This window comes from Mesoplodon mirus (genome assembly GCF_964341445.2).
Source record: "Mesoplodon mirus genome assembly, chromosome: 4".
Classification (NCBI taxonomy): domain Eukaryota; kingdom Metazoa; phylum Chordata; class Mammalia; order Artiodactyla; family Ziphiidae; genus Mesoplodon; species Mesoplodon mirus.
In genome coordinates, this window is record NC_138979.1 from 127,226,114 (window position 1) to 127,242,386 (window position 16,273).

At 31.3% G+C, this 16,273-nt stretch overlaps 1 protein-coding gene across 7 annotated transcripts in view; it reads left to right on the top strand.

Annotated features, from left to right (window-relative positions):
• MIPOL1 (mirror-image polydactyly 1) overlaps nt 1–16,273 on the top strand; it is a 318,902-nt gene that overhangs the window by 75,112 nt on the left and 227,517 nt on the right. For 5 of the 7 annotated variants that reach the window (XM_082618611.1, XM_082618610.1, XM_082618612.1 and 2 more), the window contains 3 exons: nt 739–970; nt 2,476–2,626; nt 3,904–4,009. In XM_082618611.1, the coding sequence (XP_082474737.1) occupies nt 739–970; nt 2,476–2,626; nt 3,904–4,009 (489 nt within the window). The remainder of the gene's footprint in view (nt 1–738; nt 971–2,475; nt 2,627–3,903; nt 4,010–16,273) is intronic. The other 2 variants (XM_082618613.1, XM_082618609.1) reach the window with 1 other exon arrangement.

Here is a 16,273-nt window from a genome sequence, read left to right on the forward strand (position 1 = left end):
ACATATCTGATAAAATGGAAGTTAAAAATAATTCTCCCTATATTATTTCCATCTTTATATGATGATGATTACAAAAATAATAGCTAACATTTATTGATGTGCCAAACACTAGGCCAGGCACTTTGCATTCATTAATTCTTAATTCAGTTAATCCTTACAACAACTCAAGTAAGTACTATTATGTGTCCATTTTGCAAACCAGAATCTGAGGTATGGAAGGGTAAAGTAATTTCCCCAAAGTTATGTGCTTGGCAAAGCCAGAATTTTAACTCAGTCCAATACCCAAATTCCATGCACAATATTATTTCACTGTAATCAGTTAACTTATTGTATCGAATTTTTCAAAATCTAGGAAAGAAAAGTTAATGTAGAAAATAATAACCTCTAAGTCAGTGGTTCCCACCCTTAATTGTATACTGGAATCATGTGATCACTCCCAGAGATTTTGATTTAATTAGTAGAAGATGCGGCCTGAGCGTGAGGATTTTTAAAAACTCCTCAACTGATGTGCATTTAAGGTTGTAAACCACTGTCCTAAATGCCCACTGACTGTGGAAATGGAAATATTTGTGGCAAAATCACCCTGTACATGTTTGTCTGATAACAATAGGAGTAAGGTTAGTAAGTGCATGTTTAAAGCTGTGAGAGCTCTTATTTCCACAAAAATATTCATTTGATTGATTTAATATGTGATGATGGTGTTTCATATCTCATATTTTTGTTTTGTTTTAAATGCAGACGTAGCCCATGGTTATCTTGAACAGGAGACCACGGGGAGAAATAAAAGTACACAGCCAGATGAGCAACTGCCTGTGAATTCTAAGGGAAGCATGCATCAGAAATCCAATGAATTAGTTAATGAAGCTACATATGAGGGCATAGAATTGCCAGAGCAGAGATCAAGGAATTTTCAAGTCATCAGTCCTCATCTAGGTGATGAGACAGCTTACTGCACTACAGAAAAGTCCAAGTGAGTGCTAGCAGCCTTAGATTTAGAAAGTAAGAACCGGGAGAACTCTTCCTTCCTCCCTCTCTCTGTCCCTCCCTTTCTTCTTTTTGATGTGGCCTAAATTTGACATATCATTAACTTATTAGAATTTGAGGAATCTAATACTAGAGTTTTCTACTATTTTCATTACATTGATATAATGTGTCTAAATCACTGAGTGAAAAAGCACAAGGTGAGTTTGAATGAAGGTCATGAGGTTTTATATTGTTTTGTTGAATATTATTTTAAGTGACCTTTCATTAAGGATCTGGAAATAGCTATTAAGTTGATATTAAATGGAATATTATTCATCAGAGCCATAACCTGGCAGCTCCAAGACAAAATAAGCCCAAAGATATGATTTGATTTTGGACAGCGCTATTCTTCATTTAAATGAATTTGAATGCTTTTAGAAGGGTTGTCTACTCTCCCATTTACCTTCCTTATTATTTTACATTCTGTAGTTTCTACCCATTCACTTTATGTAGCTACCTATTTCATGAAGGGGTTTGAATTTTGACACCTGTGACTTTTACCTATGGGAGAAAAGCACTTTGATAATTAGTCATGTACTATGAAAATACTGCTAAATTTAAAGATTCTCAATGACTAATATAATTTATAACTATACTGAAATATAAATATTATGTTTTCAGTCCAGACAAAAATGATATTTTATGGAATACTTTTTAATGGAGTTTTACATAGGAATAGCTATTTCTATTTACTTAAAAATTATGAAATAGCTATATTAATGAATATTAATATATAATGAAGTAGATATATTAATATGTTCCACTTTCTTGACAGTCAGTTATATTCTTATCATTTTTGGGGAGTAGGGATGAATGAAGAGGTGATAAACTTTATAACCACATGGGAAAAATAAATAATAGAGATTAGGCTAAAGTCATCTCTTTTCCCTTCCCTTCCTTTATAGTACTTGCTAACAAGTTAATATTGTTCTCAAATAGCATACACATCGTAAAAAATTTTTTTTTGCTTAAATGTTACAGGAATAGGTTTTCATTTTTAATGTTACAAACTTAATAATGAAAATATGATATTCTGTCAATTATAATGAAAAAAATATTTATTGTTCCCATTTTCAGAAAAGTAAGAAATGTATCTAGAGTCCTCACAAGAAGTACAAATTGAATTAATATTCACAAGCCCTAAAAAACTGCATTCTTTAAGTATACTGAACCATGAATCTCTAGACATTACTAAATGCTTTTCACAGATTTAGCTCTCCCTGTGAAACTGATACATTAACACCTCTGTGATATATTGTATATTAGCACCTCTGTGGAATTACAGTGTTTAGTCTTTTTCATCCATAGTATTTTCTTAACAGTGCATAACAAGAAAAAATTTAAATTAAGTAACTTTACATACTTACTGTTAAAATTAAATGTTTCCCCCATTTGAAGTGTAAAATGTATAGATCTTATATAGTTGAAATTATATGTATATTGTTTTAATAGTTTTCTTTATTACAGCATTGTGGAACATAGAAATAATGATTTGCATTACAAATGTATGATTCCTTGTCAAGTTACTTCAGACTTAAATAAAGAGGAGACAGTAGCATTGCTTCTCAAAGAATTGGACATTCTCAAAGCAAGCAATAAAAAGGTACAATATAGAAAGTCTGATGATTGTACAGTATACTTTTAGCTGTTGACCTTCTAAGTTTGCTTTGTCACTCATCATAATTCAGTTTTATTGTGTACTTTAATCCTTTAACAGTAGCTTTATGCTGTTGCCATACCATGCCATTCACGGTATGATTGAGTTGAGACATGAGCTGTGAAAAGCAATTTCTTTGGTTTCCTGCCTTGGTGGCTTGCAATATCACTTCCTTTTTCATAGGTCTGTGGTACCTAAAAAATTCAAATTTTACTTCATTGGTTTCATGTTACTTTCTTAACCTTTTTTTCTTTTTTTTAGTAGTATCTGTGCCCTGTATTTCACCTCAATATATGTAAACTTTAAAGTAGCAAGGCTTGGAAATATTGTCATTTACCTTGTGTTATCTTATACTGCTGCATTTTGTCCAATCCAATTTGTCATGTCATATTTTATCTTTTCTGACTCTTTTTCTAGTTACATTCCTTTGAGCTTTAAATAATGTTATTAAATAATGTTCATTTTCTATGCTTGCCTTCTTCTTTTTTTTTTAACCTCTACATACTTTTCTGATTCTAATATTCTCATTGTTTGACCTAATCAAACTGAAGCGTGATGTTAAGAATGTTGATCATGTCTGATGGACAACAGCATAAATGACATAAACAGAGGGAGAAATTAAAAAGAAAACATTTGGAGGGATCCTGTATGAAAGCCTGAGATATTTTCTGTATTTTCATTTACCAGCTGTTTATTACATGCCAATTATGAGCCAGGTGCCAATGCCAATTTAAATGGAATATGATGGCATAGCATTCTCAAAGGGAGATTTGTATCAAATATTAAGATTATTATCTTAATTAATTTTGTTTCAAAATATTAGAATTACTAAGAGAAGCTATAATTTGTGCTACCCATTATTTTATTATGATAGACCCTTCCAAGTCTTTTGCTTTAAGACAAAAGAATGGATCAGATTGCTTTTTGCTGCAGTAGCTATTTTTAATAATAATGTTGTTCCTTCTTTAATTTCATTTGCCTAAACACACATAAATTAAGTGTATATTAAAATGTTTTTATAATTTCTATGTCATTTCAGGTAATTATTATTTTATGAAATATCTTAAAAACTTAAATTTTTTCCCCCTGGAGTTATGTATTCAGTAAGTTAATACAGTTATTCTATAAGGGTTTAGAGAAAAGCAAAAATTATCTTCAGGATTAATTATATTTCTACAAGAAATTTATTAGTAAGAATCTATGTTTATTTCAATGTGTTTTAGCTTCAAGAAAAACTGACTAAAGAAGATAAAGAACAGAGAAAACTAAAGCTTAAACTGGAACTCCAAGAAAAAGCAACAGAAGCTCAAATTGCTGAAAAAACAGCAGGTATGGTAGATCAGTATTAACATATGGCATTCAAAATCATACACAAGGTTATTATCTGATGTGGCTTGGTGAATAGTAGCATACTAGCTTATTTGTCAAAGGAAGGAAAGCTCTGTCTTCTTTCTTTCTTTTTTTTTTTTGCCTGCTTAGAAAATAGGTGGCTTTAACATCCTGGTACTGGTATTAGTGAGAGCTTTACCTGTATTCATACTGATTTGGGCATTAAATGCATTGTTAACACCATGTCAATCCAATCACAAAAAGGTTGTTTGTTTTGTTGGAAGGGCCTGAACAAACAAGGGGAAATAATGATTACCAGTGCCTCTACCTTTCAACCAGCAGTTCACATACCACTTATTGTTTTAGCTTGTTGAGAGGAAATACTTCTCCTTTGTATGAAGATAGTCATATATTCATTGCCAGTGAAAACCTACATTTGATTCAAAAATCTGTTTTGTGCAGTTAATTAATTTTCATCTGATGACGTGGATGATGTGATGAAGATAATGTTTGCCCTGAAAAGATCTTTCCCTGAAGATAATGTTTTCTGGTAAAAGGTTGCCAGAGTTTAAGATTATAAATGAATGCCTGAAATATGTTTTGGATTCTATCTTCATTCACAGGTCATGGCAAGGAGAAAATTTTTTAAATGTATCTGTGATGTGTTACAGATATGATCAGGTGATTCTCAGTTGTCTCTGATGGACTCTGTCTCTCTCTCTCTACAGTTTATATATTATCCCTGTGACTCTCTTCCTCACACTGTTTTAGTGTGTGAAGAAAAGAGACATTTCATAGAAGAGTAGAAATTAGTATTCAGAGGCATTTTATAGATCCCTTATTTTAACATTTTTATATCAATTGGAATGCTTTTAAAAAGTAATTGTATTTTGTGATTAGTTTGAAGTTATAATCATACTTTATAAATCACTTAACCTGGGACTTCGCTGGTGGCACAATGGTTAAAAATCCGTCTGCCAATGCAGAGGACACTGGTTCAAGCCCTGGTCCAGGAAGGTCCCACATTCCTCGGAGCAACTAAGCCTATGCACCACAACTACTGAGCCTGTGCTCTAGAGCCCGCGAGCCACAACTACTGAGCCCACGAGCCACAACTACTGAAGCCTGTGTGCCACAGCCACTGAAGCCTGTGCTCCTCAACAAGAGAGGCCACTGCAATGAGAAGCCCATGCACACCAATGAAGAGTAGCCCCCACTCACCTCAACCAGAGATAGCCCACATGCAGCAAGGAAGACCCAACGCAGCCATACATACATACATACATACATAAAAAATTTTAAAAAATAATAAACCACTTAACCTGGTTGCATATGAAAGAATTCTGCTGTTTTAGGTCAGAGACATGATTAACAGATACTGTCTGTCTTCAAGATATTACTGTGCAAAGTAGAACATCACCATGAAAATCTGACTAAGATGATCATAAATAAATACTCCAGCCAAATACCAGATGGTTGTTTTTCTATTATGTTAAACTACTATGGATTTTTTGTTTCTTTTTTAGTGGGAAAATATGAGAGTAATATATTTTAAAGAATATTAACAGTATGTTAGAAATGAATAATTCAAATATAAATTTAGAACAATTTAGAAGTTTCTTGGCTTTTTATAATCAAATATGTATACTAATTGCTGGAATGGTATTACAAGAAGTACATTTGTTTTAAGATGTTTGCATTGTAATTTAACTTTGTATGTGTCTTAACAGATGTAATTTAATAAGATTTAGGCCATTGTGATTTATTGTAAATCATAAATTCATATATCTGCATAGCTCATTTATCTCTTGGAGGGAAAAGAACATTAAGCATTAATATTTACTCTTTAAACTTTTGTGTAATATAGCTAATCATATAATTTACATATTTATTTATTGGTATATATTTAAGGGTTCCCTATTACTAAACAGTATGAATCATGCATGCATAAAATGGAAAGAATTTGATTGCTTTATGATTCTTGTTAACATCAAATTCTTCTCATTAATGACAAAATACTATTTCAATAAATGTTGAATGTTTGAAAGATGTTTAGAGTATTTTTATAGCTTCCTAAATTGATGAAAATAGTAGTGCTATATAGTTTGGAGCTAGGCAATCCTAAAGAAACATGTCCAACCATTTAATTATAAAAATGGCTCAAGGACTTCCCTGGTGGTGTAGTGGTTAAGAATCCACCTGCCAATGCAGGGGACACGGGTTCGAGCCCTGGTCTGGGACGATTCCACATGCCGTGGAGCAACTAGGCCCATGCGCCACAACTACTGAGCCTGCGCTCTAGAGCCCGTGAGCCACAACTACTGAGCCCATGTGCCACAGCTACTGAAGCCCGCATGCCTAGAGCCTGTGCTTCACAACAAGAGAAGCCACCACAATGAGAAGTCTGCGCACCGCAACGAAGAGTAGCCCCCACTCGCCGCAGCTAGAGAAAGCCTGTGTGCAGCAACGAAGATTCAATGCAGCCAAAAATAAATAAATTTTTAAAAAAGAAAAAAAGACTCAAAATTTAAATCCCCTAAGTTTTTTAAAGTATAAATTTTCAAAATGTATCTTTACTTTTTAATGTTTTAGTTCTATCTTATTAAAAAACTTGAAGATATTTTACTTTTAACCTTAGAGAGAATTATTATTATAATATGTCAAAAGAAAAAAACTGAATTGTTTAAGAAATCCATTGGTTTGAAACTACAGGAAATTTATCAACTGACTCTTGGTAACTCTTGAACTTTTTCATGTTTTCTCATTATACATGAATTTTTTAAAAGTTTATCTTAGAAAAGCTGATCTTGAAAAAGCTTATCTCCTACCTGATCAGTAGTAAGTGCAATAAAAAAGCTAAACACAATAACAAAAAAAAGTATGTTACTACCCTCATAGAAAGAGGAATATTATGATACTATGAGTACATGTGATAAATGTTTTATTTAGTCATATGAAAGAACAAAGAATCCACACAAGCATGGATATTTGTTTCTATCACTGCTCATTTTTATATTCAAAATAAAAATGTATTTGCTAAACTATATTACAAATGTGCATACACATAGAAGTATTATAGTATACTTAAGCAGAATATAAAATGTTTTAAAAATCAAAATATTCCACATTAAAAGAAATACATGCTAAAACATCTGAACATTGGAAATTGCAAATAGGATACAAAATGTATATCTATAGGTTTTTCAAATAAAATGTTAATTAAAATATGAGGTATTCTAAGGAAATAGCCATTTTCTTTGAGTATATTAAATATAAAGATTTATATATATATATAAGAATATTCATATCAGTATTAGTTATGATAGCAATAGAATTAGAATCAATCGAATAATAAGGCAATGGTTAAATAAATTCAGGTATCTTTATGGTATGAGACATTGTGCAGTAATTTAAAAACGTTTTTAAAGAATATTTAATGATATGAGAAAAACTTTATGAATTAAAGTTAAGTGAAAGAAGTAGGGGGAAGCTGTATTTATAATTTTTGTTAAAAAACTATATACACATGTATATAGTATAAAATGAGAGTCAAATTTTGATAGTGTTAATGGGTGTATAAATGCTTCAATTAACAGGATTTTTTCTGCCTTTTCAGGTTTTCTGCAGTGACTTAGTATTAGAAAAAGTAATGTTACTTTTAAAAGATGTGATTTTTTTTAAGTTACTTGCTCACTAATCTTAAAATAATTCCTGTGATAGGTTTGACACGTAAAGATTACATAAACCAACATCTTGTGAAATCCATGTAATGGCTTTGATCAAATCTTGCCATTTTACCTGTGCCACTTTTCTTGTCCTTCAGATTTCTCCTTTTTTTACTTTTATGTCTTTATTATGTAACTTATGTATATGTTAGTCCAACTTGTCTCCCCAGCTGATTGTATAATTTATAAGAATAAGAATCTTGTATAATCAAAACCGCATAAAACAAAATGTTCCCAGTACTTTGTGAGACAGGTTGAAGCAATGGGAAGACTATAAGCCTTGGAATCAGATGCACTAAGGTTCAAGTCAGTCTTGACACTTAATACCGACCATGTGCCTTTGGGCAAGTTACTTATTAATTATTAGCCTCTCCAGGTTTACATCCTCCCATGTAAGATGTAAATATTAACTAATTTACCAGATTATTTTAAGGATTAGAGACAATGCATAAAGGCACCTAGGATATAACTGGTACTCAGTGAATTATAGCTAATATTAATATTTGATTATTTTTATCTTTATGAAATTCTTAAATCTTTGATAATGTCAGAAGTCATGAAAAAACTTTTGTTCTGTTTAGCTTTTAATTTAAATCCATAGTTCACTGTTAATAGATATTAAAAGGGAAATAAACACAAAAGTGAAACAAAAATGTTTGAAATGAAGGATTGGATGATGAGAAAAATTACCATTGAGATATATATATTTATTAGCATTTATTACATTTTACTTAAACATGAATCTGAAATAAAAGAAATGGGATGCACAGAATTTGGGTTTTAATCTAATATATACCTATGATAAACCTTCGTGTAGACTGTTACAACAGCTTCCCTGTTAGTTTTACATAATGTGAATACTATCATTATAATGTGATCTCATGAGAGTTGGAAACTCCGTTGTGTCCTACGTCATGATAAAATCTCAAATGGTTGACCTTTTTACCTTCCCCTACTTGTTTGACATCACCATCATCATCATCACTACCACCATTGATACTGTTTTTATTAGATGCTTAATAGGGACTACGCTAACTTCTTTAAAAATTACAGAAATATTTATTGAGGGGTTTTTATGTACTAGGCACTGTGCTAGGAACTGAATATGCATCAGCAAATAAAACAGATTTGGTATTTCAAACATGTCTTTTTGTTTGCAGTCACTTCTCATTCATAATACGCCATTGTAGTAGATAGTGGTTAAATGCTTAGACTTTGGATTCAGATCTTTGTTCTAATCTTTCTACTGCTTATCATGTGCAAGTGACAGCCTCACTAAGATTTGGTTAAAACCTACCTTATAGTTTGGTGACGTTTAAGTGAGATAATGTTTGTGAAGTACTTAACCCATTAGAAAGCACTTAATAAATGGTAATTATGATGATAAGGTGATGATGTCACCATCGTGTTTTCTCAAGACTTCTTGATCTAATGGGGGCATATCAAAGTGTAACTAACATAAATAACTATCTCATAGCTACTTATATATGGTTTTGTTTCACAAATAATTGATATGTACTCCTTGTTAAAAATATTTTTTATTTACTTCATCTTATCCACACAGGTTTTAGTTTTCCTTGACTTTCAGAATTAACCGTATTTAGAAAGTTTGAAAATATGAAAAAAAATTTTACATCTCTACAAAAAAGAAAATAAAGGAATTTGATAAGTAGGTCTTATTATGTTTTAACTCATTAACTTATATATGTGGATAATATGATTTGTAAATTATTGGCATGTATGACTTTCAAATACTAGGGCATGTTTTAGAGAAGCACAACTGACACATTGTCTCTGTCCTTTAGGTAAATGTCTTTTCTCATCTAAATAAAATGATTAAACCATAAATACTTCAAAAATTCTTTTATTTAAATTAAGTCTGACAGTGAGAGATAGTATTGTATGACCTGATCTGAATCCATTTAATTTAATCACTCTTAGGTGAGTGACGTGGTTATAACTTTTAAAAATAATTTGTATAATTAAGCCTTTCATTTTTCTGAAACAGTCTCAGTGGGCATTGTCTAGTGTTTAATGTCTCTTAATTTTTATTAATCTATTGCATTTACAGTGTACAGATGTGTAAATTTTTACACAAGAGTATTTATTTAAATAGTTTTTATGTTTTATGATATTTAAAATATTTATATTTCTTTAAAACCTTATATTTCTATTTCTTAAATGCTCACTTTAGAGTCTCTGCTCTATATGTTGGTTATTTTTCTTTCTTGCATGTCATCCATTAAAGATTAGCTTGGAAGCTTGGAGCATGGAGAGATTATGAATGACAGAACAACTCCTGTAGAATAATAATCAGATTTTGGTATTTAATGCTGTTTGACTTTTGCAGACACATTTCTTATTAACCTTTGGTACAAAGAGAAATCCACGTTCCTGATATCTCATGGAGAAGATGAATTTGAGATCCTCTTCCAATTAAACTGAAATAAGGCCAATATTGGGTTTTAGTCAAAAGAACTCCTTAGTTCTTTAAGTCTTATATTTATATAAATCAATCAATCAATCTATCTATTTATCTTAGTTACATTTTACATATAATTCAGTGGTTACATAATTTGCTTAGTTAGCATACTGTACTGATTCTGCAAGCGTTTAATCTGCTTTTTTCTTTAAACATAGATTCTTCCCTGGGCACCCATATTTAGACTGACCTGTAAATTAAAAAAATATTGTTAAGCCCTTCTTATTACAGAGAATGTTCTTTTATTTTTGGTAGAGACGAGATGAGTTTAATGTTATTGTCCAAAGCATCAGAACATAGAATCCCTGAAACGTATAACTTAAGTTTTTCTATTCACGTTAACATGTAAATGTTAAAAGCATAGGTATGTAATCTACTGTTACAGCAAATATATTAAGACATCCCAACTAATTAACATGGAAAAATAAAAATTGTTGTGTAATAGAAAATGTTTATATTGTTCTCTTGTAAAAAAAAATTATCTGTTACCATATATCATATCTCAAATGATGCTGACCATATAATGATTAAGAAGAACAAGAGTCCGTTAGTTCTATATATCAGAAGAACAGAAAATATCATAATACTTGCTTTTAAGAAGTAATGCAAAATGGAATCCCATTTTTCTGTATATAAATGGGCATTAATAAAATATGTTAGTCTTTAACACTTAAATGGTGTAACAGTATTAATATAACGGAGCATTACATGTATCTATCTATATTTTTTTAATTTGGAAGTAAAAAGGACTTCAAGAATATAGCTAGTCATTTCAGATAAAAACAAAAAGTCCCATCTCTGTGAAATACAGCAGTTAGAAATATTGATAGGTAGAATGCTGATTATATTATTATCTTTGGCTGTAGAATCCTATGAGTATGAAAATTATAATGAGTGCCAGGTCAAATAATGCTTACAGGTAGAGTATGGCCAATTTTGTAACATGAGATCACATTATAATGATAGTATTCACATTATGTAAAAACTAACAGGGAAGCAAAGGAAATGCTGTTGTAACAGTCTACGTGGTTTATCATAGGTATATATTAGTTAAAACCCAAATTCTGTGCATCCCATTTCTTTTATTTCAGATTCACGTTTAAGTAAAATGTAATAAATGCTAATAAATATATATATCTCAATGGTAATTTTTCTCATCATCCAATCCTTCATTTCAAACATTTTTTGTTTCACTTTTCTGTTTATTTCCCTTTTAAAATCTATTAGCAGTGAACTATGAATTTAAATTAAAAGCTAAACAGAACAAAAATCTTTTCATGACTTCTGACATCAAAGATTTAAGAATTTCATAAAGATAAGAATAATCAAATATTAATATTAGCTACAATTCACTGAGTACCAGTTATATCCTAGGTGCTTCTATACATTGTCTCTAATCCTTAAAATAATCTGATAAATTAGTTAATATTTACATCTTACATGGGAGGAAGTAAACCTGGAGAGGCTAATAAGTAACTTGCCCAAAGGCACATGGTCAGTACTAAGTGTCAAGACTGTGACTTGAACCTTAGTGCATCTGATTCCAAGGCTTATAATCTTCCCATTGCTTCAGTCTGTCTCACAGAGGAAAAGAGAGAAACCATTATACATAACAATAACCAATTCTAAAGAGGAAATGATCTTGGAAAAAGTTTAGGTAGCAGTTATATTTCACAGAATTTTCATATTGGTATCTGTTAAAATTTAAAGTAGAAACTCTGTGCAGAAAATAAGTTAAATACCCCCTTAATAGTATATTTCAAAAGTGCATAAAATTATTGATACTGCTTTTAACACTTCAGGGATAAGCTTATCTCTTTTATATTAAAAATTATAGCTCTAAATGAATTTGGTAAAGTAGCAGGATACAAAATTAATGCACAGAAATCTCTGGCATTCCTATACACTAATGATGAAAAATTTGAAAGTGAAATTAAGGAAACACTCCCATTTACCACTGCAACAAAAAGAATAAAATACCTAGGAATAAACCCACCTAAGAAGACAAAAGACCTGTATGCAGAAAACTATAAGACACTGATGAAAGAAATTGAAGATGATACAAACAGATGGAGAGATATACCATGTTCGTGGATTGGAAGAATCAACAATGTGAAAATGACTATACTACCCAAAGCAATCTATAGATTCAATGCAATCCCTATCAAACTACCACTGGCATTTTTCACAGAACTAGAACAAAAAATTTCACAATTTGTATGGAAACACAAAAGACATCGAATAGCCAAAGCAATCTTGAGAAAGAAAAATGGAGCTGGAGGAATCAGGCTCCCAGACTTCAGACTATACTAGGAAGCTACAGTAATCAAGACTGCATGGTACTGGCACAAAAACAGAAATATAGATCAATAGAACAGGATAGAAAGCCCAGAGATGAACCCACACACGTATGGTCACCTTATCTTTGATAAAGGAGGCAAGAATATACAGTGGAGAAAAGACAGCCTCTTCAATAAGTGGTGCGCAGAAACCTGGACAGCTACATGTAAAAGAATGAAATTAGAACACTCCCTAACACCATACACAAAAATAAACCCAAATGGATTAAAGACCTAAATGTAAGGCCAGACACTATCAAACATAGGCAGAACACTCTATGACATAAATCACACCAAGATCCTTTTTGACCCACCTCCTAGAGTAATGGAAATAAAAACAAAAATAAACAAATGGGACCTAATGAAACTTAAAAGCTTTTGCACAGCAAAGGAAAACATAAAAAAGACGAAAAGAAAGACAACCCTCAGAATGGGAAAAAATATTTGCGAATGAAGCAACTGACAAAGGATTAATCTCCAAAATTTACAAGCAGCTCATGCAGCTCAATATCAAAAAAACAACCCAATCCAAAAATGGGCAGAAGACCTAAATAGACATTCCGCCAAAGAAGATACACAGATTGCCAACAAACACATGAAAGGATGCTCAACGTCACTGTCATTAGAGAAATACAAATCAAAACTACAATGAGGTATCACCTCACACCAGTCAGAATGGCCATCATCAAAAAATCTACAAACAATAAATGCTGGAGAGGTTGTGGAGAAAAGGGAACCCATGGGAATGTAATGGGAATGTAAATTGATACAGCCACTATGGAGAACAGTATGGAGGGTCCTTAAAAAACTAAAAATAGAACTACCATAAGACCCAGCAATCCCACTACTGGGCATATACCCTGAGAAAACCAGGATTCAAAAACAGTCATGTACTAGTGTTCATTGCAGCACTATTTACAATAGCCAGGACATGGAAGCAACCTAAGTGTCCATCAACAGATGAATGGATAAAGAAGATTTGGCACATATATACAGTAGAATATTACTCAGCCATGAAAGGAAAGGAAATTGAGTTACTTGTAGTGAGGTGGATGGACCTAGAGTCTGTCATATGGAATGAAGTCAGAAAGAGAAAAAATACTGTACGCTAACACATATATATGGAATCTAAAAAAAAAAAAAAAAAAAAGGTTCTGAAGAACCTAGGGGCAGGAGAGGAATAAAGACGCAGACGTAGAGAATGGACCTAAGAACACAGGGAGGGGGAAGGGTAAGCTGGGATGAAGTGAGAGAGTAGCATTGGCATATATACACTACCAAATGTAAAATAGATAGCTAGTGGGAAGCAGCCACATAGCACAGGGAGATCAGCTCGGTGCTTTGTGACCACCTAGAGGGGTGGAATAGGGAGGGTGGAAGGGAAACACAAGAGGGAGGGGGTATGGGTATATATGTGTACATATAGCTGATTCACTTTGTTTTACAGCAGAAAGTAACACAACATTGTAAAGCAATTATACTCCAATAAACATGTAAAAAAATTATAGCTCTAATATCAGATATATTAAAGGTATGAATGTAAAAAGCACATTTTTAGAAAGTGTTCTTATATAGTCTTTGAGTTATCTGTACTCAATATACGTATATAATGATTGCAAGTTTTCCCAAAAAGTTAGTTTTATATTTTTGCTACTTAAAGTCACAATTTTGTATAATTTTCTAATCAAGCTTTAGCAATTTCTATACTCTTGGTAAGTATAAATTTGTATCAGCTTTACAGAGGAAAATTTTAAAACATGTAAAGAGCTTAAAAAACTTTTTTAATGTAATAATCATACTTCTAGGAATTTTCCTTAGTAATTACCTGTGTATATACATAAAGATTTGTGTACAAAGATGTTCATTACAGTGTTGTTTATATAGTGAATAATTGGAAACAGTGTTAAATCTGATTTTAGAAGCATCTTAGTTCAATCAAATATGTCATGTCCAAATGATTAAATTATATTCTATATTATAATTTTGAATACTGAAGAATATCAGAACATATCCTGTTTATTTTAATTATGCACAGAAAGTTACAAAACTATGCAAAACATTTCTGTTCTCACATTTTTACGAGCCTGTATTTTTAATCAGAAAAGGTTATTTACAGAATAATCATGTAAAATGGTGAACATTCAAATCCAGTTTTAGAAATACAATATTCTGGCTTGTAAAAGAAGTTCTGAAGAAATAAGTTGAATCCAGCAATATAATGCCAAGAGTAGAACCATCAAACTACTTGGAATAGGTTGGTTAATTCTCTACTGGTGTATGGCATTTACCATCTGTGTTTAAATTTATAATAAACAATTTATGCCAAGAAAGAGAAATTATAAATTTTAAGAAAATTAAGACATAGCATAATGTATGTGGTTCTGGAATATATATGTGGTAGTTTTGTAAAACACTAAATATTATGTTCGCAAGGAATTCATTTCACATCATGTAAAGCAATAATAGTAAATGCTCAGACAACCTGAAATTCTTATATATATAATAAAGTCTTTTACCGAACTATTATCTATATTTGTTGCTTAGAATTTTGGAAGCTGAATTGTAATCAGTGATTATTTTACATGTTTCAAATTCAAATCCTAATGATTTCTTCTTCCCTCTCCTTAGTTCAGCCTTTTCTGTTTACATAACTACCTTGAAGATGTTAAATGGATTCTTCTTCCTGGGAAATGTCTGTCCTCCAAATTATGTTATTTAGAGAATCATGATTCAGTGTTTAAACTAGAATGTTTTCCAATATACTGTCTCACTGCTACCATATTTTAAAAGTAGTTTGAGAAGTGTAGAATATGGGCTTGTCAATAGACTTGGGTTCTACTAAGGAAATATGTACTCTGTCTTGATTCAATAAACTCATACTTAGTATGGTTCAGCTTCTTCATATTTACTTTTGCCTATATTAGAAAACAATTAGCTTACTAAACAAATTTGAGTATTTGTGGGTGGGGGGTGGGGGTGATCCTCTCTGAATCTTTCTCATTGACTAAGAATTATAGGATATTTGATAACCGTGTTTAAAAATGGAGATATCCAAATATTATTGTAAACACCCAATGATTTGTTCTACCTACAATACAAGTATTTTACTGGGTTGGCTTACATAGTAGCTAATAATATTTGTTAATGTAATTTAACTGCTGTGAACCTTTACTGAACAAATATTGAAATTTATTCAAGTCAAAGAAAGAGAATCTCTAATGACTTTTGTTAAAGCTTCTATTTAATAGTTAAGGAGAAAAGTTTGTATGACATATGAGATGCAATTAACAGTAGATTTTACATTTAATAAAAAGAAAGAAGCATATGTATTTGCTTTATTCATTCCATCATAATTTGCATTAGAGCTGTGGGTGTTTAATGAGCAAATTCCAACTAAAATGCTATATTGATTTTCTAGTGAACTTTGTAATAGTCATCTACCTTGGAAAAGCTCAGTGTTTACAATTAAGCTTTCTTTACTGAAAATATTTGAGAGTTGCACATTGATCCTTTAGAAGTACTGAATTCTAGAAAAAGAATCAGGTTTTTCGTAATCAACAAATTTCACATATAACCTAATAGGTGTTAAAAATTATCATTTTGTAATACCTTACTTTTGGAAAACTTTTCTTAGCATTTATAAAATATATAATCAGATTTTTTTGTGTGTGTATTTTATGGCATTTTAAAATTTAACCTTAGAATACTCCTTTATATA